Source organism: Nerophis ophidion, linkage group LG13, assembly GCF_033978795.1.
Source record: "Nerophis ophidion isolate RoL-2023_Sa linkage group LG13, RoL_Noph_v1.0, whole genome shotgun sequence".
NCBI lineage: Eukaryota > Metazoa > Chordata > Actinopteri > Syngnathiformes > Syngnathidae > Nerophis > Nerophis ophidion.
The window spans coordinates 40,664,843-40,688,961 of NC_084623.1; the positions used below are offsets into that span (position 1 = coordinate 40,664,843).

The window sequence follows — 24,119 nt, forward strand, 5'->3', positions numbered from 1 at the left end:
GATACAAAACTCGAAACCAAAGACATGATCAGGGAAACGGTTCATGAAAGGGTATTGTTCAAATTTGAACCAATACAGTAGCAAATCCTGGAACCTGGTAGACGATACCATAACTCAAGGGTTCCAAATTTTTGTATGTGTTCATGTAGCATTACATTTTCATTTGTTTATAGAGTGGCCGTGCGCAACCTGGGGGTCCCTGGTTCAATCCCCACCTAGAACCAACCTGGTCACGTCCGTTGTGTCCTGAGAAAGACACTTCACCCTTGCTCCTGATGGGTGCTGGTTAGCACCTAGCATTGCAGCTCCCTCCATCAGTGTGTGAATGGGTAAATGTGGAAGTAGTGTCAAAGCGCTTTGAGTACATTGAAGGTAGAAAAGCGCTATACAAGTACAACCCATTTATTAATGCAATTAAAAATAATGACATTTCACTGATCCAACAATAACTGTGCTGTCCAGGTGTTATATCTGGTTTTCTTACACTTCTGAGTGTCATTTCCCAGTATGCATTCATTTTAGTTTGTCCTATGTGTGTTGCCGTAGCCATGAAGCCGTCTTTGGCATCGAGTTGAATGTGTTAATCTTGTCTTTTGAGTAGTGATACAAGGCCCGTTTTGGCTGCACACCAAATCTGATTTTTTTTTGCCCTCAAGTGACACAGATCAGATTTATATATATATATATATATATATATATATATATATATATATATATATATATATATATATATATATATATATATATTCATTCATTAGGGCTGTGAATCTTTGGGTGTCCCACGATTCGATTCAATATCGATTCTTGGGGTCACGATTCGATAATATATCGATGTTTTCGATTCGATTCTCGATTCAAAAACGATATTTTTCCGATTCAAAATTATTTTGTATTCATTCAATACATAGGATTTCAGCAGGATCTACCCCAGTCTGCTGACATGCAAGCAGAGTAGTAGATTAAAAAAAAAAAAAAGCCTTTATGATTGTAAAGGACAGTTTTATCAACTGATTGCAATAATGTAAATTTGTTTTAACTATTAAACGAACCAAAAATATTACTAATTTTATCCTTGTGAAAACATTGGTCACAGTGTGTTGTCAAGCTTATGAGATGCGATGCAAGTGTAAGCCACTGTGACACTATTGTTCTTTTTTATTATTTTTATAAATGTCTAATGATAATGTCAGTGAGGGATTTTTAATCACTGCTATGCTGAAATTATAACTAATATTGATACTGTTGTTGATAATATTCATTTTTGTTTCATTACTTTTGGTTTGTTCTGTGTCGTGTTTGTCTCCTCTCAATTGCTCTGTTTATTGCAGTTCTGAGTGCTGCTGGGTCAGGTTTTGTTTTGGAATTGGATTGCATTGTTATGGTATTGCTGTGTAGTGGTTTGTTAGATTGATTAAAAAAAATAAAATAAAAAAAATAAAACAAAAATTAAAACAAAAACAAAAAAATCGATTTTTTAAAAATGAAAATCGATTCTGGATCGGCACAACTTAAACGATTCGATTCGTATTCGAATCGATTTTTTCCCACACCCCTAATATTCATATATAATATGTATAATCAGAAAAAAAGCCTTCAATGCATCTTCTCAGGATATTGAACTAAGAACTTTTTTATTTTATTTTAGGCTCCCAAAAAGACATTATTAATTGAAATGTTGCTTTTATTGATCCTGCACTGCACAGTTTTTAGTTCAGTGAATTGTATCCCCTTAGAAATCGAAATTGTATACAAATGTGGTAGGAGAAGCGATGCTTTGTGGATTACTTTTTCTTGTTGTCTTTGATGGTTATAAGTTGGCAGTTAGCGCTATTAAGTAGCAGGTGGATTGAATATGCAACACTTAAAGGAGACCTATTGTGATTTTTCTCTCATTTGACTTTTTTATATTGTTACAATGTTAGATACTCATCTTAAACAATGTCATAGTGTCAAATCATAGGTTTCATGCATTCGGATGTGCGCCTGCAAGCAGTTTTGGATGCCTCTCAAAGCTGTGTTTTGCGGATCTTTTTTTATTGGCAGCGGGCAATTTGTGAAGTCACAGTTTGAAGGATGAACTTATATGGGCATGTTAATACACGCTCTCTGCCGGGCCCCTCCTCTCCGCTTTGCTGTGTCTGCTCTGCACTCATGTGTTGGAGCCTCCCACGTCCTGGCCTCTTGTCTCGTGCCTGCTCTGATGCCTATAAAATACAAACCCCGTTTCCATATGAGTTTGGAAATTGTGTTAGATGTAAATATAAACGGAGTACAATGATTTGCAAATCATTTTCAACCCATATTCAGTTGAATATGCTACAGAGACAACATATTTGATGTTCACACAGATAAACATTTTTTTTTTTTGCAAATAATTATTAAGTTTAGAATTTGATGCCAGCAACACGTGACAAAGAAGTTGGGAAAGGTGGCAATAAATACTGATAAAGTTGAGGAATGCTCATCAAACACTTATTTGAAATGTCCCACTGGTGTGCAGTCTAATTGGGAACAGGTGGGTGCCATGATTGGGTATAAAAACAGCATCCCAAAAAATGCTCAGTCTTTCACAAGAAAGGATGGGGCGAGGTACACCCCTTTGTCCACAACTGCGTGAGCAAATAGTCAAACAGTTTAAGAACAACGTTTCTCAAAGTGCAATTGCAAGAAATGTTTGGGTTTTCAACATCTACGGTATCATCAAAATATCATCAAAAGGTTCAGAGAATCTGGAGATATCACTCCACATAAGCGGCATGGCCGGAAACCAACATTGAATGCCCTTGACCTTCGATCCCTCAAACGGCACTGTATCAAAAACCGGCATCAATCTCTAAAGCAGGGGTCGGGAACCTTTTTGGCTGAGGGAGCCATGAAAGCAAAATATTTTCATATGTATTTTGGTGAGAGCCATATAAAATATTTTAACACCGAATACAACTAAATGCGTGCATTTTTAAATAAGACTAACATTTTTAGAGCATAATAAGTCTCTTATTATTTTTTACTAACATTGTTATTCTGAAACTAACCAATAATAAATGAAATAGTTCTTACCATTAAAGCGACTTCTAGAACAGGTGTGGTAGAAAACGGATGGATGGATTAAAATGCATGAGAATATTTTATATTTTGAACGTTATTTTTAACACTGTGATTACCAGCGGAACTTAGACTTAGACAAACTTTAATGATCCACAAGGGAAATTGTTCCACACAGTAGCTCAGTTACAATGATGGAAAGTGTAAGGATGGAAAGGACAATGCAGGTATAAATTTACTAAATATAGCTATATAAAATATAACATATATACATAATATTCACATAATATACGTACAGTATATTATTTTTTCTGATATATAATATTATATTATGTCTATATCATATATACAATATATAACAAATTACCATGTACAATATTACAGCATATGTGACAGCTGCAGCATAAAATAGAGTAAATCCAGCAAAAAATAGAGAATAGACACTAAAAACAATGAGAAATAGCTAACATAGAAGGTGTCAGTTAATAGACAGATATCAACTATTGCTGTATGGCGAGTGATTATACAGGAATTACTCATTACTTTTTGTGTTAGGCAATGTCAGCTAAGATTTATCTGAGAGCCAGATGCAGTCATCCAAAGAGCCACATCTGGCTCGAAAGCCATAGGTTCCCTGCCCCTGCTTCAAAGGATACCACCACACGGGCTCAGGAACACTTCAGAAAACCACAGTCACTAAATTCAGTTTGTCGCTACATCTGCAAGTGCAAGTTAAAGCTCTACTATGCAAAGCGAAAGCCATTTATCAACAAGATCCAGAAACACCGCCAGCTTCTTTGGGCCCGAAATCATCTTAGATGGACTGATGCAAAGTGGAAAAGTGTTCTGTGCTATGACGAGTCCACATTTCAAATTGTTTTTGGAAATATTCGACATCGTGTCATCCGGACCAAAGGGGAAGCGAACCATTCAGACTGTTATGGACGCAAAGTTGAAAAGCCAGCATCTGTGATGGTATGGGGGTGCATTAGTGCCCAAGGCATGGGTAACTTACACATCTGTGAAGGCACCATTAATGCTGAAAGGTACATACAGGTTTTGGAACAACAAATTCTGCCATCTACGCGCCGTCTTTTTCATGGACGCCCCTGCTTATTTCAGCAACACAATGCAAAGCCACATTCAGTACGTGTTACAACAGCGTGAAAAAAAAGAGTGCTGCTACTTTCCAGACCTGTCTCCCATCGAAAATATGTGGCGCATTATGAAGCGTAAAATACGACAACGAGACCCCAGACTGTTGAACGACTGAAGCTCTACATAAAACAAAAACTTTCAAAGCTTCAACAGTTATTTTCCTCAGTTCCTAAACGTTTATTGAGTGTTGTTAAAAGAAAAGGTGATGTAACATAGTGGTGAAAAAGCCCTTTACCAACTACTTTGGCACGTGTTGCAGCCATGAAATTGTAAGTTATTATTTGAAAAAAAAAAAAGTTTATGAGTTTGAACATCAAATATCTTGTCTCTGTAGTGCACTCAATGAATATGGGTTGAAAAAGATTGGCAAATTCCGTTTATATTTACATCTAACACAATTTCCCAACTCGTATGGAAACGGGGTTTGTAAATACGTTTGTGTTTAATTGTCCAGAAAGTTTTTCACGGGACTGTTTTTTTCAATAATATCAACCATTAAACTGCAAAACACCTTCAGAGAGATAATGTAAAGTTTTCAATAAAGCTGTTATACCACATAAACAAACGTGGTCATGGCTTGCACACAATAACACTGATGTGCAATATGCACAGTGAGATAGGCAATGACATTTATTTTTGACCGTGTCTGGAAAAAATCGGCAGTAATCTCTGTCTTCAAGATGTGTAATTCAACAGTGTAACGGGGTGGGGTGGTTCATTTGCATGTAAGAGGACAGCCTCCCCAAACAAACTGTTTTTTAGGTATATTTAGAAAGAAGGTTATAAATGTGACTTTGCAAAATACATAAAGCATATCCAAAACAATTATCATCGGTCCACCTTAAATGTTTTACTTGAGTATGCAGGAGTTAGGCCTGTCTTTGATTAAGGATTTTCATTGTCGGAGTCAAATTGTGATGATATGCAGTACTATACACTGGTCACCAGGTGTCAGTAACATCACATGGTGGCTCTGCTGAATGTAGATTTAGCTGCTCCAAAAATTACAAAAAAGGGACTCAATGGTTATGTTAATAAAATAAAGCTATAAAGTAGGGCTGGGTAATCTAGCCTTTTTTTAATATCTCGATATTTTTAGGCCATATTGCGATACACGATATACAGTATATCTCGATATTTTTCCTTGGACTTAAATTAACACTTGATGCATATATTCACAGCAGTATAATCATTTTATGTATCTACATTAAAACATTATTCTTCATACTGCATCAATATATGCTACTTTTAAACTTTCATACAGAGAAGGCGTCCCACTGGATGTGAATTCTCCCTGCCCACTGGGTGTGAGTTTTCCTTGCCCTTTTGTGGGTTCTTCTGAGGATGTTGTAGTCGTAATGATTTGTGCAGTCCTTTGAGACATTTGTGATTTGGGGCTATATAAATAAACATTGATTGATTGATTGATTGATTGAAGGAAATCACAACTAAGTCAATTGACCAAAACTGTATTTATTAAACAGTTATCAAGCAATGGCGCAAACGTTCATGTAATTTCCAAAACAGATATTGCAAGATTGTCAAAAACATTTTAAGTGTCAAATAAAAATGAGCTGCATAATAGGAAATCAAATAGTGTTCGTCTTTCGCTATGTGGTAGGTTACTACGGACGTTATTAAATTCTATTTTTTTCCATACGGTGTTGATGTTGAAATGTTTGGCTCGGCATTTTGATTGTGTGGGCATGTGGCACCGAACTGAGATGTTGACATTCGAAGTAAGCACTCTTCATTCTCTAGCAGGTGACTTTTCAAATGATGCTACATATCAGCACTAATGCTACTTTTTATAGCAACGCTTGTGTCGCATGCTTGACTTATTACGGTTGTCTGTTCGATATATTCCCACCTAAAGCCAAACCACCGCCAGACGATGGACCCCCTGCTGTTTTTCTTGGGAATTACTTCTTCCTTCATTCGCACCTTCTTTCTCTCGTATTACCACTCGCACGGCTCTGCTAGCATCACAGCTAACGTTACCCATGCTGCTACCTCTCTGCTCCGCGAGGGCGTATACGTATGTGACGTATGACGTGACAATATGTGACGTATGTCAGAAGGTGCGCTTGCTGTCTGTGAGAAAGAGAGACGAGAAAGAGTGGGAAGAGCCTGTAGTGTAATGTCAGCAGCTAAAAACAACTGCATGAGAACGTATACTCGAATATCACGATATTGTTACAGTTAGTTGTTGACAATCCCCAAGATGCAGAGATGGAGGCAGGCATTGAACAGGAAAACATGATTTAATTAAAATATTAGAACACAAACAAACCAAAGAGGTACAACCAAAAGCGGGCACGAGGCGGATAACAAACTAAGGGAGCTGGCATGGGAGCTAGAAAATAAAAAGAGCTTATCATGGAAGCTAGCAAAAACAAAAAATGGTCTAGCGTGGAAGCTAGCGGGTAGCGAGCAGGAAAACAAAAGTCATAATGTGTAGTACAAAACAAACTGGAAGCAGAGAAAAGAGAACAGTAAGCTACAAACATCTAACGGATATAGCTGCAAACACAAGACACGGCACGACACGACAGGAGCGACAAGAGTGACATCGACAAGACAATAATCCAGACTGGAGGACAAAGCAGGTACAAATAGGAGTGGGCTGATTGACACCAGGTGTGGCCAGGGGGCCAATCAGCCGCAGCTGAGGTGAAACAGCGCTCAGGGAGAAAGACAGGAAATACTAAACACACAGAGGAAAAACTAAAACACAAACGAACTGTCAGTGGCGAGCCTGACAGATATAGTCATTTTCTATATCGTACAGAGGCAAACCCGCAATATATCGTGTGTATCAATATATCGCCCAGCCCTACTATAAAAAAATACAGGCTTTTATTTAATAGAAAAACACAGATCTATTTTTTTGATTGGGCTGAGAGTTTGTTCAAAAAAGTCAACTAGTCTACTGTTCTAACACACCTCTTATATATTTAGTCATGTTAAATTTTTTTCATTTAATAATGCATCATGACAAGCCACACTTTCCCTACTATGATCTGACTAGAGCAGGCAGGATGGCGCAAAAGGAGCCAACTGGAGTTTATTGCAAGAAGAGCAATGATGTAACAGTCAAACAAAAAGTGATTTGATTACCATGCCAATGCTACGCCTTTTCGAGTGTGTGGCCTTTTCCCAGATGCGAAGGCATTTTTGCTGACGCGGTTTAAAGAAAGGCTCACTCCAATAAAAAAAATGCTCACCTGGAGTAGAAATTCACAAAAATGACAGTGTGAACAAAAACAAGAAGGCTGGCTGGCTAGGAAGCACGGCTTGCCAAAGGAATGAGCACACAAGATGTATAGCGAGAGAGAAAAAAATGTACAAGGATGTAACAGGAAGCATCGAGCAAAAGAGTCCAGTATGTCAGTGGTTCTCAAACTTTTTTTAACCTAATACCACCTCAGAAAACACGTGGGCTCTCCAAGTACACCCATAATGACTGATATACAGTAGCATAGTAGGCCCAAGTATTCATTAAAAACAAGGCAGCGGTTTTATTTAACAAATATATTTTTGGCCACTGAAATACTGGGTGATTCAAAAAGAATAGGCCAAAATGATCACTCGATATTTAAAAAATAAAAACCCTAGCTTGAACACGTGTTGTACATAACTTCGAGTATTTATGTCATGCTTTACAAGTGCTCAATATGGCCACCACCAAATGATGTTCTAAAAGCACGCTGCACCGCGACAATGACATTGTTTGAGCTCGCGTACCATTAGAGGTACACATACCACAGTTTGAAAGTGACTACGGTATAGCAACGACACCGTGGTCTGGTGCAAACTAAAGCAAAGCTGCTGCCAACAGTTAAAAAAGGAAATGGAAAATAAAAAATAGGGTTGTGAAAAGAATTAATGACATGAAGTCATTTAAAAAGATTACTATTAGTAAATATATGATATTGTGTCCTGTCATTTGTGTTTCTGTACAATACAGTAAATTAATACAGTAGATATTATTTTTCAGACATACCGTATTTTTCGGAGTATAAGTCGCTCGGAGTATAAGTCGCATTTTGGGGGGAAATTTATTGGATAAAACCCAACACCAAGAATAGACATTTGAAAGGCAATTTAAAATAAAGAATAGTGAACAACAGGCAGAATAAGTGTAAGTTATATGACACATTAATTGCCAACTGAGAAGGTGCCTGGTATGTTAACGTAACATATTATGGTAAGAGTCATTCAAATAATTATAACATATAGAACATGCTATACATTTACCAAACAATCTGTCACTCCTAATCGCTAAATCACATGAAATCTTATACGTGTAGTCTCTTACATGATTGAGCTAAATAATATTATTTAATATTTTACGGTAATGTGTTAATCATTTCACACTTAAGTCGCTCCCGAGTATAAGTCGCACCCCTGGCCATACTATGAAAAAATCTGAGACTTATAGTCCGAAAAATACGGTAGTTGAAAATTGTGATTAATCATGTTTAATGACTTAGATTTTTTTATTTTATTTTACCACATTTTACACATCGCCATTCGGTCCAGCGTAACTCTGCGTGTGTGTGTGTGTGTGTGTGCGCGTGCGTGCGTGCGTGTGTGAGTGTGTTTCTACCTAGCCACAGTGGTCGGTCCTTACAAAGTAAAATATTTTTTTTACTTTGTGTGTTTTGCATCCTGAAGTGAGATTGTTACTCTCTACTCTCATCTCATGCTGGATATATTTTTTTCATCATTCTAGCTATAGTGGAAAGGGGGCTCCTCACGAACTACTGACCAAACATGGTTCCACACAAAGTAGCCAAGACGTGTGTGTGTGTGTGTGTGTGTGTGTGTGTGTGTGTGTGTGTGAGTGTGTGTGTGTGTGTGTGTCATACTTGCCAGCCCTCCCGGATTTTCCGGGAGACTCCCGAAATTTAGCGCCTCTCCCAAAAACCTCCCGAGACAAATTTTCTCCCGAAAATCTCCCGGAATTCAGGCGCGGCTGGAGGCTACGCCCCCTCCAGCTCCATGCGGACCTGAGTGAGGACAGCCTGTTTTCACGCCCGCCTTCCCACAATATAAACAGGATGTCTGCCCAATTACGCTATAACTGTAGAATGATCGAGGGCGAGTTCTTGGTTTCTTATGTGGGTTTATTGTTAGGCAGTTTCATTAACGTCCTCCCAGCACGGTAACAACACACAACAACAGCAGTCACGTTTTCGTCTACCGTAAAGCAGTTTGTCTGCCGTAAACAGCAATGTTGTGACGCTCTTAAACAGGACAATACTGCCATCTACTGTACATGCACTACAACACCTCCAGGCAACACCACCAGGCAACTTCAACCCTTTACTAATACACTCCTCCATTCACATCCCATCTCCCCGTATTGTAAATAACCTAATGTAAATAATCGAATGTATTTCTAATGTATATACTTGTTCTTATGCTATCTGAACTCACTATGTTCTCTGCTCGCTGTACATATCCTACTAAGTATAGTGTTTCCCACAGCTCAGGCATCTATTTGCGGTGGTGTGGTCGGGCGGCAGGGGGGTGAGGAGGGGTGGGGGGTAGGGGGGGTTGATGGGGGGGGGGGGGTGGCAGTGGCGGCAGCGATGACCAAAAAGAACGCGGAGTTGGAATATAATTACAACACTTTATGTACATATGTATATACATATTTCTATAATACTTACATATTTATATAATATGTAACTACAAGCTCCATTCACAGACAGAGTCTCATAGCTTTTATGAGCGGTCGAGCGAGTCAAAAGCCGGAAAAAAAAAATATATATATATTATTTATTTTTTAATTTTTTATTTGTGGCGGCCGTAATAAATGAATGTGTGGGAAACCCTGAAGTAAGACCTACACTGTTTTAATGTCCATTTCTCTGTTGATGCAATTGTTGATGACTGAAGTACTGTTATCAACCAAAGCTCCTCATCCCAACCCCCGGATTGTAAATAATGTAATTAATTCAATGTATATACTATGATGATTAACTTGTGTGATGCCTGTATTATGCTGCTAGTATATATTTGTACCATGAATTGATTAAAGTGGACCCCGACTTAAACAAGTTGAAAAACTTATTCGGGTGTTACCATTTAGTGTTCAATTGTAAGGAATATGTACTGAACTGTGCAATCTACTGATAAAAGTTTCAATCAATCAATCAATCATGCATATGTGACAATAACATCTACGGCTTTTAGAGAGTGCAGTGCACAAATGCGCACACAACAGCTGTAAATATACTCCTCCCCTCTTAACCACGCCCCGCCCCAAACAAGCCCCCCTTCCCCACCCCGACCACGCCCCCACGCCCCACCTCCTGAAATCGGAGGTCTCAAGGTTGGCAAGTATGGTGTGTGTGTGTGTGTGTGTGTGTGTGGGTGGGTGTGTGTGTGTGTGTGTAGAGTAGAGTGACCTTGATGCCTCAACACAGCAGGAAGACACAGGAGAAAAGTGATTAGCGGTGGCAAGACGAACGCAAAATAAATGATGTCGGGCTAGTGTAAAAGTAAATAAAGATTCACTTATGAAGGAAAAAGAAGGCACATGCGCTGAGTATAAAGTAAGAACTTAAAGCAACAGTGGAGGAAAATGGGGTTCAAGAGAAAGGTGACTCATAATGCACCTATTGGGGTTCTTTTTCTTTCTCCCCACAGGCAATCTGGAGGTGCAGTCATCAAGAACAGGTAAGAGATGGGAGGGAGCGAGATAGAGGGAATGGCACTGAATGTTAATCAAACTCGCTCTTCTATGAGTGGGGAAAAAAAAAACGCCTTCAGAGTGACAATTGTGCCACATTTTAACTGTGTGTCTTGTATTTTGTGTGTGTGTGTGTGTGTGTGTGTGTGTGTGTGTGTGTCTTTGCCAAGCTCATCTGCTGCACTTTAATGGGATTGTGCAAGCTTATCTCAACAATCGTACACTCAGGGACCATTTACAGGACACTTTTTTTTTTTTTTCAAAAAGTGAAAACGGTTGAACATTTTTTTTTTTTTGGCCACTAGTTTCCATGACAACAACATTGAACCTGCGTTTACATGTTATTGTCTGAATAAACTGAAAGCGGCTATTTGGGAAAACAAGATGATAGATGTGTGTGCAGTGTAGGTATGTGTAAGTATGTCACAATGACACAAACAGAGAGAACAAAAACAGCTGTGTGTTTCTCCTGGAAAGTGTATGATTGCAGTGTTTCTCTACAAACTTCTGTCTTGCATGCATAATGACAGTGTTTTCATTTCCATCGTGTAGAAAAAAAATCACAATTTCCCCACATAAGTCTATGTCGTATAAATGTATCCATGCCTCTAATACCTGCTATGATTTTTTGACTAAGGCTGTGTTCACATTGCAACTCTAAAGGTCCCATGTTAACAGAGGTTCTAGTTTCTAGTCAGACTAGACCAGGGGTCACCAACCTTTTTGAAACCAAGAGCTACTTCTTGGGTACTGATTAATGCGAAGGGCTACCAGTTTGATACACACTAAAATAAATTGCCAGAAATAGCCAATTTGCTCAATTTACCTTTAATAAATAAATCTATATATATAAAAAAATGGGTATTTCTGTCCGTCACTCCGTTGTACATTTTTTTTTTCTTTTACGGAAGGTTTTTTGTAGAGAATACAAAACACTTAAGTGAATGGTCTAAAAGAGGAAAAAACACGAAAAAAAAGAAAATTTAATTTTGAAAGACAGTTTATCTTCAATTTCAACTCTATAAAATTCAAAATTCAACCCCAAAAAATTAAGAGAAAAACCAGCTAATTCGAATCTTTATGAAAAAATTAAAAAAATTATTTATGGAACATCATTCGTAATTTTTCCTGATTAAGATTAATTTTAGAATTTTGATGACATGTTTTAAATAGGTTAAAATCCAATCTGCACTTTGTTAGAATATATAACAAACTGGACCAAGCTATATTTCTAACAAAGACAAATCATTATTTCTTCTAGATTTTCCAGAACAAAAATTTTAAAAGAAATTCAAAATACTTTAAATTTGATTCTACAGATTTTCTAGATTTGCCAGAAAAGGCGACAGCTCCAGGCGACGGCAGTGGGAGCGATTTAGATGTTATTAGACACATTTACTAGGATAACTCTGGAAAATCCCTTATCTTCTTATTGTGTTACTAGTGATTTAGTGAGATTATAAAGTCATACCTGAAAGTCGGAGGGCTGCGGTGACCGCCAGTGTCTCTGAGAGAAGCCAATGGAGGAGCCAAGATCACAGCTGCCTTTTTGACATCTGCAGGAGGAGGTCGCATAATCCGCTCAAGTCTCCGGTAAGAGCCGACTTAATATCACAATTTTCCCATCCAAAAATGTGCTTGTTGACATGTGGTAGAGAAACATGTTCGCTTGACCGCTCTGTGTTAAAGCTTCACAACAAACAAAGAAACACCGGCTGTGTTTCGGTTGCTAAAGTCAGCTGCAATCCACCGCTTTCCACCAACAGCATTCTTCTTTATAGTCGCCATTATTAATTGAACAAATTGCAAAAGATTCAACAACACAGATGTCCAAAATATTGTGTAATCATGCAATAAAAACAGACTACTTTTAGCCGTGAGTGGTGCTGGGAGAACATGTCCGCTCCAACCAATAACGTCACAAGCACGTGTCAACATATGCGTCATCATTCCGCGACGTTTTCAACAGGATACGTCGCAGGAAATTTAAAATTGCAATTTATTAAACTAAACCGGCCGTATTGGCACGTGTTGCAATGTTCATATTTCATCATTGATATATAAACCATCAGACTGCGTGGTCGGTAGTAGTGGGTTTCAGTAGGCCTTTAAGACAACCCGGACGTCTGTCTAGTTGACAGCTATAGTCTGACTAGAGTACTCTAAACTAAAGCGGTCCTATCTAGTCTTTGAGCATTAACTCATCAGGCCTGCTCGGCTGAAAGTTGTGACGTCTTCGAAGACGACCTAAACAGTCCAGCTGTGATCGATTTAATGGGTGAAGTTCACTTACATCCAATTCAGCAATGACAATTTATGAAACAATGGTTAGCAGCTATTGGTTTCATTTCTGAATCTTACGCACATTTGGTTTAGGTTTGATTTCGGTCCTAGAATTGATTATGTGATTCCATGCATTGTGTTGCACAAATACCAAACACAGCCCACAGAAATTGTGAATTGAGTAACTTTGAACGTGTTATGTAAATCCAGCCTGAGTCATAGGTACTGCTGTACCTCGTTTTTTTTTGTATCCCAAAAGGTCAGATGAAAACCAAATTGTACGGAAAGAGAATCACATTTTTTCCTTATGAAATCATGTACAGTGGGGTACACAAAAAAACGAGGTACCATTGTGTTCAAAATGTGTGTACAGGTGCGTTTACCTCCAGGCACATTTTAAAATGGAGCAATCCCTTTTCTTCCTTTGGTCCAGCCTTGGTGAAGAGTTCTACAAGGAGGCCATTGAGCACTGTCGCAGCTACAATGCCCGACTATGTGCTGAGCGCTCCATGCGGCTCCCCTTCCTGGACTCCCAGACAGGTGTGGCCCAAAGCAACTGTTACATCTGGATGGAGAAGAACCACCGTGGACCAGGTGGGTGTCTGAGTGTGGATCCTGTATCATTCACAAAGGTTCTTTCTGTCATCCTTCTACCTTGTTCCACAGCTTCTTTTCTTCCTTTACGCTTTCTAACACCAGTGTGTTTTGGCGGAGAGCCACACATCCCTGTGGCCATGATATGCCGCTGGTACCAATACTCCTAAGAGATACTCGTACAAGCTGTCTTTACTTTTTGCATTTGGTCAGTAGCACAATAAGCAGAATTGGGCAGTAGTTACTACAAACCCCGTTTCCATATGAGTTGGGAAATTGTGTTGGATGTAAATATAAACGGAATACAATGATTTGCAAATAATTTTCAACCCATATTCAGTTGAATAAGTTACAAAGACAACATATTTGATGTTAAAACTGATAAACCTTTTTTTTTGTGTGCAAATAATCATTAACTTTAGAATTTGATGCCAGCAACACGTGACAAAGAAGTTGGGAAAGGTGGCAATAAATACTGCTAATGTTGAGGAATGCTCATCAAACACTTATTTGGAACATCCCACAGGTGTGCAGGCTAATTGGGAACAGGTGGGTGCCATGATCGGGTATAAAAGCAGCTTCCATGAAATGCTAAGTAACTCACAAACAAGGATGGGGTGAGGGTCACCACTTTGTAAGCAAATTGTCGAACAGTTTCAGAACAACACTTCTCAACGAGCTATTGCAAAGAATTTAGAGATTTTACCATCTATGATCCGTAAACTCATCAAAAAGTTCAGAGAATCTGGAGAAATCACTGCACGTAAGCGATGATATTACGGACTTTTGATCCCTCAGACGGTACTGCATCAAAAACCGACATCAATGTGTAAAGGATATCCCCACATGGGCTCAGGAACACTTCATAAAACCACTGTCAGTAACTACAGTTGGTCGCTACATCTGTAAGTGCAAGTTAAAACTCTACTATGCTAAGCCAAACCCATTTATCAACAATATCCTGAAACGCCGCCGGCTTGGCTGGGCCCGAGTTCACCTAAGATGGACTTATGCAAAGTGGAAAGGTGTTCTTTGGTCTGCCGAGTCCACATTTCAAATTATATTAGGAAACAGAGGACGTGGTGTCCTCCAGAACAAAGAGGGAAATAACCATTCGGATTGTTATAGGCGCAAAGTTGAAAAGCCAGCATCTGTGATGGTATGGGGGTGTATTAGTGCCCAAGGCATGGGTAACTTACACATCTGTGAAGGCACCATTAATGCTGAAAGGTCCATACAGGTTTTGGAGCAACATGTTGTCATTCAAGCAATGTTATCATGGACGCCCCTGCTTATTTCAGCAAGACAAGTGTTACAACAGCGTGGCTTTGTAAAAAAAAGTGTGGACACTTTCCTGGTCTGCCTGCAGTCCGGACCTGTCTCCCATCAAAAATGTGTGGCGCATTATGAAACGTAAAATACGACAGCTGAGACCCCTGACTGTTGAACGACTAAAGCTCTACATAAAACAAAGATGGGAAAGAATTCCCCTTTCAAAGCTTCAACATAAAGTTTCCACAGTTCCCAAACGTTTATTGAGTGTTGTTAAAAGAAAACAAGATGTAACACAGTGGTGAACATGCCCTTTCCCAACTACTTTGGCACATGTTGCAGCCATGAAATTCCAAGTTAATTATTATTTGCAAAAAAAAAAAAGTTTATGAGTTTGAACATCAAATATCTTGTCTTTGTAGTGCATTCAATTTAATACGGGTTGAAAAGGATTTGCAAATCATTGTATTCTGTTTATATTTACATCTAACACAGTTTCCCAACTCATATGGAAACGGGGTTTGTAGTTCAACTACATTTCTTAGTCGAGATCAAATAGCTTTTCAGTGGCCAAGAAGCTACATGTTCCCAGGCATTTCTAAACCCTAAACGCATCTCTCCCATATTACTTCACTTATCTATCCTTACAGACGAGAGTAATGTGTATAAAAAGATTCCCGTAAATTATATAATGCACCTAGCACAAATAGTGGCAGCACAAAGCATGTGAGACAAGACCACATATGTAATCAATCTATCAATCAATCAAAGTGTATTTATATAGCCCTTAATCACAAGTGTCTCAAAGGACTGCACAAGCCACAACCACATCCTTGGCTCAGATCCCACATTAGGGCAAGAGAAAACTCAATCCAATGGGATACAATGAGAAACCTTGGAGGGGATTGCAGATGTGGGGACCCCAACCCCCTGACTTACAGGAGCAATGGATGTCGAGTGGATCTAGTTAATAGTGTGAGAGTCCAGTCCATAGTGGGGCCAGCAGGGTATCATCAGAGACGTCCCCATTTGATGCACAGATGAGTGGTCCGCCTTGGGTCCCGACTTTGAACAGCTAGCGGTCCATCTGTGGCCACTTAATAACCCCTCCACACAGGAGAGGGGGGCAGAGCAAAAAAGAGACGGCAGATCAACTGGTCTAAAAGTGGGGTCTATTTAAAGGCTGGCATATAGAAATTAGTTTTAAGATGGGACTTAAATGCTTCTACTGAGGTAGCAAATCTCAAATTGATACCGGGAGGGCATTCCAGAGTACTGGAGCCCGAATACAATATGCTCTATATATAGCCTGCAGACTTCTTTTGGGCTCTGGGAATCATTAATAAGCCGGAGTTCTTTGAACGTAGATTTCTTGCCGGGACATATGGTACAATACAATGCATTATAGCTCGTAAAAATAACACTAGCCAAAGTCAGCTAACAATTGAACTAGTGAGAGTCTACTCTAAAAAAACATCCAAAAGCCTCCATCATTGTTTTATTTGTACACAGTATGTTAGGGTTGTACGGTATACCGGTACTGGTATAGTTTTTGCGGTACTAATGAATCAAATACGATACTACACTCTATTTGAAATGTACCTGTTCCCAGGCATGACGGCATGTTGTCACTTCATGAAATTGCGGTTTTACGAGCAGAAGAGCATGTTCGGCAGTGCACAATCACGGAGTACTTACATGCAGGTGCATTTTGGCTTAAAAACTAACGATAAAGGTGAAGTTATAACACTGAAATGCCCTCAGGAAGAGGTGCTTTAAGGCATGGCTAGCTAGCTCGCGGCGATCGTCCATCCGCAGTAGGTAGTGTTTTAGCTACTTCTAAATCACTAATCCTCGCCTTCATGGCAACAAATAAAAGTATGTTTCCTACAAGTATCATCCCTGCAGGACGAGGAATAGCTAAGCATGCTTCACTACACACCGTAGGAGAATACGATAGCTGACCGCTAACATTTGAACATTTTGGGTTGCCGACCCCTGATCTGGTGGTACGCCAAAAAAATTAATTAAATATTCATGCACAGAGTTACTGTACAAACGGCGTGTAATGTTACAGTGGCCCATACTTGCCAACCTTGAGACCTCCGATTTCGTTAGGGGTGCGTGGTTAAGAGGGGAGGAGTATACTTACAGCCAATTCACCAACTCGAGTATTTCATATATATTTCAGATATATATATATATATATATATATATAGATATATATATATATATATATATATCTATATATATATATATATATATATATATGAAATACTTGACTTTCAGTGAATTCTAGCTACATATATTTTTATGTTATTATATATATAAATAAAAGAAATAGTTGAATTTCAGACGGCACCTATCAAACACACAGGAATAAAAACACAGTTGTTCTACTAACAGTACTGTGCGTGCTAGTTACTAAAAAAAACAACAACAACACTTACCTTTCACTATTTGAGTAACCTTTGTTCTGCCATTAGCGTACTAGCGAGCGAGAACGGGATGTTGCTTCCAGCTATCACCATAGCCATCTTTGTCTCAGCAGAAGTTACACCATCGGGTCTCCATTTTGCGAGGTGGCCCATAATACTGGGTTGTGAACGATGCTGCGCTGCGGACACTTTGTGCTTTGCTGACCGTCCATGGCCGAGTATATCCGTTCGGCCGTGTTCAATGGAGAAGTCTGTTCTACAAAATTTACAGGCAACATACCCCTTCCCCTTCGAACTCTCCTGGATAAACTGAAATTCTTGTTTCCAATCGTTCTGGAACTTGCAAGCGTATTTCTTCATTTTGCTCGTCGACGGTGTAATATATTGGGTTGGAGTCAATAACCAGGCGACGTGATGAAGTTACGTCTCTTTACAGTGGGCTTCAGGAATCAGAGCAGACTCCCTCACTTGCCGTCAGGTGCGCAACACCACGTAAATCTTTGGCCAATCAAAAAAGCAACCCCCATAACGCTATAGCCAACATTCACCAGGAGATGGCAACAGACTCTATTACAGACGGGTCGCCATTGCTGTAACTTCCTCGTTCTTCTGCTTCGTCTCCTTGTGTGTGCAGTTTTTTATTAAAATCTGTAGATGTTGTAACGTGATTGGGCAGGCAAGCTGTTTATAAAGTGGGAACGCGGACGTGAAAACAGGCTGTCCCCACTTATGTCCGCATGGAGCTGGAGGGATCGTGGCCTCCAGCTCCGGCTGAATTTCGGGAGAAAATTTCTTCCGGGATGTTTTCGGGAGAGGCGCTGAATTTCGGGAGTCTCACGGAAAATCCGCGAGGGTTGGCAAGTATGCAGTGGCCAACCATTTTTAAATATACTTGCTAAATAAACCCTCTGCCTTGTTTTTAATTAATAATTAGGGCTACCACGCAACTGTATTTTAATGAGAACCACTACCATAGCCGACAACATGGTGGCTTCCAGACTGAGTTGTGTTTCTTCTTTTTAATGTTTTGAGCTTCAGGTCACGCTCCAGGTCAGTTGTACACGTATCCCGCACGCTGCTGGCGCAAGAAGCGGCGGCTAAACATCCTGGAGGACCCACGGCTCGTACCAATAGAGTTTAAGATCGGTAAGGAGGAAACGGAATGGTCTGATTTGGAAGTGCAGCACTTTCAGATCGGTGTTTGATTTTTTTTTGGAGGACCCATCTAGTTTCTTGTGGTCACCTAATTGTGTGTTTTCTCACCAGATTATGAGGCTTCTCTAAAAAAGGAGGGGGGTATTCCAGATGGTCCTGTTTTGGAGTCACTGCTCGCTGGGGAAACTCTGGACAAGAAGGTAGAAACAAAAGAGGAGGAGCCAATGAGCGAGTGTCAGGTGAGGCGTGTCAATTTTGTGTCTCTATCTACTTGTACTCTCTGTCTGTAATAATATTTATTATTGTCATTAATAGCACAGACACATACTGTGGAATTATGAAAAAATATGTATTATTGCAATCAAACAAAATGTGATGCTTAGCCTAGTAGCGGTTAAAATCTGGATAACACAGGAAGTAGCCATCTTTTCTCGTATTGCTGTTATATATGGTCATTATAGCTTAGCAAAAACCACACATACTTTTGCCCTGTAATGTATTTTATTTGGTTATGCATTGTTGTTACACAACTCAATCCTTGCGTAATATTCAACAAATTGAACACAACTTTTAAGAACGATACATTATATTGAGACCGGAGAGAAATTTCAAATTTTTCTTACACTTACACAGTATTGTGCAGGATTTTTTTTTCGGATTGTCGCGGCCTAAAATGCCTGAATTTGTGACAGCTTTTTTAAAAAATTCTGAGGGTCTTTGTTTCAATAAAAATGAATCAACTTCTGATTGAATGAATTTGTGTTCCTTGTTACCTTTACATCAAAAAGCACAGGATTTCCAACAACATTTTGTCGATTTTTTACATGTTTTATACCATGCAGACTTAACAGTAAACACTTGACGGCAGCAAAAGCCCACACTCTGAGCTCATTGCCAAATTCCTGTACTGTTTTAATGTTTCATAACTAATAATTAATTACAATTTCAAAAAGGAAAATCACCAAAGACTTACCTATGGTCCGCTGTCTGCTCTGTTGTCCACAAGTTGCAGACATTCTCCGTGCTTGTTTTACACTGGAAAAGTGTTTGTCCATCTCAAACATTCATTTATGTTCAAAACGATTCACCCCTGCACATTAAGAGTGAACTGTTGAGAGCGATCAATAGCAGTAATTTTTTTGGGTCAATAAGAGACAATGCGAGATTGTCATCATACAAAACCCAAAACCAGTGAAATTGGCATGTTGTGTTAAACGTAAATAAAAACATGATTTGCAAATGTTTTTCAGCGTATATTTAATTGAATACACTGCAAAGACAAGATATTTAATGTTTTTTTTCTCTTTGGTCTGGAGGACACTACGGCCACAGTTTCCAAAAACAATTTGAAATGTTGACTCATCAGACTACAGAACCCTTTTCCACTTTACATCAGTCCATCTAAGATGAGCTCAGGCGCAGCGAAGCCAGCGGGGTTTCCGGGTGTTGTTGATACATGGCTTTCGCTTTGCATAGTAGAGATTTAACTTGCACTTACAGATGTAGCAATAAACTGTAGTTACTGACAGCGGTTTTCTGAAGTGTTCCTGAGCCCATGTGATCATATCCTTTACACCATGGGTCACCAACGCGGTGCCAGCGGGCACCAGGTAGCCCGTAAGGACCAGATAAGTAGCCCGCTGGCCCGTTCTAAAAATAGCTCAAATAGCAGCACTTACCAGTGAGCTGCTTTTATTTTTTAAATTGTATTTATTTACTAGCAAGCTGGTCTCGCTTTGCTCGACATTTTTAATTCTAAGAAAGACAAAACTCAAATCAGAATTTGAAAATCCAAGAAAATATTTTAAAGACTTGGTCTTCACTTGTTTAAATAAATTCATTTAATTTTTTTACTTTGCTTCTTCTAACTTTCAGAAAAACAATTTTAGAGAAAAAATACAACCTTAAAAAATGTTAGGATTTTTAAACACATATACTTTTTTACCTTTGAAATTCCTTCCTCTTCTTTCCTGACAATTTAAATCAATGTTCAAGTAAATGTATTTTGTTTATTGTAAAGAATAATAAATACATTTTAATTTAATTCTTCTTTTTAGCTTCTATTTTTTCGACGAAGAATATTTGTGAAATATTTCTTCAAACTTATTATGATTAAAATTCAAAAAAATTATTCTGGCAAATATAGAAAATCTATTGGATCAAATTTAAATCTTATTTCAAAGTCTTTTGAATTTCTTTTAAAATTTTTGTTCTGCAAAGTCTAGAAGAAATAATGATTTGTCTTTGTTAGAAATATAGCTTGGTCCAATTTGTTATATATTCTAACAAAGTGCAGATTGGATTTTAACCTATTCAAAACATGTCATCAAAATTCTAAAATTAATCTTATTCAGGAAAAATTACTAATGATGTTCCATAAATTATTTTTTCTATTTTTTCAAAAAGATTCGAATTAGCTAGTTTTTATCTTCATTTTTTTCGGTTGAATTTTGAATTTTAAACAGTCGAAATTTAAGATAAACTATGTTTCAAAATGTTATTATCATTTTTTTCGTGTTTTCTCCTCTTTCAAATTGTTCAATGAAGTGTTTTTTTCATCTTTTATTCCCTACAAAAAACCTTCCGTAAAAGGAAAAAAAATGTACGACGGAATGACAGACAGAAATACCCATTTTTATATATATTTATAGAATTATTTTTTTAAGGTAAATCGAGCAAATTGACTATTTCTGCCAATTTATTTAAGTGTGTATCAAACTGGTACTGTAGTCCTTCGCAATAATCAGTACCCAAGAAGTAGCTCTTGGTTTCAAAAAGGTTGGTGACACCTGCTTTACACACTGACACACTGGTCGGTTTTTGATGCAGTACCGCCTGAGGTATCGAAGGTCACGGGCATTCAATGTTGTTTTTTGGCCTTGCTGCTTACGTGCAGTGATTTCTCCAGATTCTCTGAACCTTTTGATGATATAACGGACCGTAGATTGTGAAATTCCTAAATTCTTTGCAATTACTCATTGAGAAAGGTTGTTCTTAAGCTGTTCGACAATTTGCTCACACATTTGCTCACAAAGTGGTGACCCTCACCCCATCCTTGTTTTTGAATGACTGAGCATTTCATGGAAGCTGATTTTATACCCAATCATGATACTCACTTGATCCCAATTAGCCTGTTCACCTGTGGAATGTTCCAAATAAGTGTTTGAGGAGCATTCCTCAACTTTCTCAATCTTTTTTCACACTTGTGCCTGCTTTTTTGAAATATGTTGCAGGCATGAAATTCTAAATAAGCTATTATTTGCAAAAACAACAACAAAGTTTTCCAGTTCAAACGTTAAGTATCTTGTCTTTGCAGTCTTTTCAATTGAATATTGGTTGATAATGATTTGCAAATCATTGTATTCTATTTTTATTTATGAATTACACAACGTGCCAAGTTCACTGGTTTTGGGTTTTGTACTTCAACATCTCTAACATGTAAATGTTGCCTCTCTGCCAGGTCAGCGTTGAAAATGAGAATCTGTTTTTAATTGCCTTACCCTGGATAAATACATTTTAAAATAAGGAAGAAACATTTTCATCATTGCACAAGTACAGCAAAATGTAATTGTAATAAATGTATAAAAAATATAAATTTTATCTAATATAATATAGTGATACATTATATTAAATAATCTAATATATTTTCTAATAATATCTAAATATATAAATACATCAAAACTAGGAAGTGTGGATACCGTTGTGTTACTAAATGTTCTTGTACCAGAATATCCAGAAGGCTTAGCGCCGTGGACTAGAACCAGAAATAGGTCTGAGGATATCTGGGAGGACAAAAATGTGCCATTTGAGCAACAAATAGTTAATATATTTTCACACATTGCTGGTTAATTTGTTTTAATAAAAGGCATTTTTAGGCAAGTTTTCAACAAAAAAAGTAAAATGAAATAACAAATATATATTTTATTTCATTTTATTTTATGAAAAATTAAAACATCTGCAAATATGCTGAATTGGGATCTACTGTATAGCAAAACTGGATGTTGAGCGAAGGTATTTATTTTTTGCGCCTCTAGAAATTGCTCGTTGGAGATTTTCCTCATGAGCTGGAAGTGGACGAAATGGAAGAGGACGTGCCAAAGCGCAAGAACCGTACCAAAGCACGGGTAAGGAAACTATTTCATGTCATATTGAAGACAAATATTTTTAAAAATGTATGTAAAAATACTCATTTCAATCAGAAGATCTAAAGAGTCTTTGAAACAAATAGATTATCATTCTTTTTAAATTAGAGTATAGACCAAAAAAATAAGGCTTATATAGTCTTCGCATTTGTTACTAATAAGAGTTAAAATAAGTTGCAAACAAGGATGCATAAATTGAAGTTGGCACAGGACTTTTTTTTTTTTTCTTTTACAGCTTTGATTAGAATATGCAGTTGAGGATTTTTTTCTCTCTATGGGGCGTCCTGTGGGAATATAATCAAGTGTTAACAATGTAACTCCAAAATTATCACACACACACTCTTCTATAGAGACAGCGAGCTTGATAATTGGAGCTGTTGGTCCCCTGCTTGGTGTCATCAGTCTCTTCCTGCTGGAAGTGAAGCCTTCCTGAGAACAGATGATTAGAATGCAAACGTAGATGTTTCGAGTCTTCGAGTGATGATCAGGGTGTTGCAACACCTGTGTTTGCCAAAAAGAAAGTTCAAACTTAATCTGTGATGGTTTTTTTTTTTTTTTTTTTTTTAACCTGCATTATCAAGTTCTTCCATGCATGCATGTGCGTGTTTGTCAGGCTTATGGGGTTGGAGGCATGAGGAAGCGCCAAGAGCCGCCTGCCATAGAAGACAGAGACAAGCCTTATGTCTGTGACAGTGAGTGTTGCGTAAATCCTACATTTCTTACTTACAAAATGCATGCAGATGTTCTCCTAACTGGGTTTATCTTGTGCGTTTTAGTATGTGGAAAGCGCTACAAGAACCGCCCTGGACTGAGCTACCATTACACTCACACACATCTGGCAGACGAAGAGGGCGAGGAAGACTCAGAACGACACACGCTACCCTTCCAGCGCAAGAACAACCACAAGCGTGAGTCTGCTGAATAAGTGTTCCTCTATGTTTGTGTATACTGTGTGCACAACAAGGCATTACATTCTTCAAGTTAGTGTTGCCCCGATACCAATATTTTGGTACTAGTACCGGTACCAAAATTATTCCAATACTTTTCGTTACTTTTTGATACTTTTATTAACAAAGAGGACCACAAAAATTCCAAAATTGGCTTTATTTTATCATAAAATCTTAGGTTACATTAAACATATGTTTCTTATTGCAAGTTCGTCCTTAAAGGCCTACTGAAACCCACTACTACCCGCCACGCAGTCTGATAGTTTATATATCAATGATGAAATATTAACATTGCAACACATGCTAATACGGCCTTTTTAGTTTACTAAATTGCAATTTTAAAATTTCCTGGGAGTTTTTTCTTGAAAACGTCGCGTAATGA

The 24,119-nt window shown here is 38.3% G+C and overlaps 1 protein-coding gene across 1 annotated transcript in view; it reads left to right on the forward strand.

Annotated features, from left to right (window-relative positions):
* dpf1 (double PHD fingers 1) overlaps window positions 1-24,119 on the forward strand; it is a 147,974-nt gene that overhangs the window by 48,922 nt on the left and 74,933 nt on the right. The window contains 7 exon segments of the mRNA XM_061918923.1: window positions 10,864-10,893; window positions 13,623-13,783; window positions 18,532-18,639; window positions 18,760-18,887; window positions 22,683-22,772; window positions 23,404-23,482; window positions 23,567-23,698. Coding sequence (XP_061774907.1) covers window positions 10,864-10,893; window positions 13,623-13,783; window positions 18,532-18,639; window positions 18,760-18,887; window positions 22,683-22,772; window positions 23,404-23,482; window positions 23,567-23,698 — 728 coding nt within the window.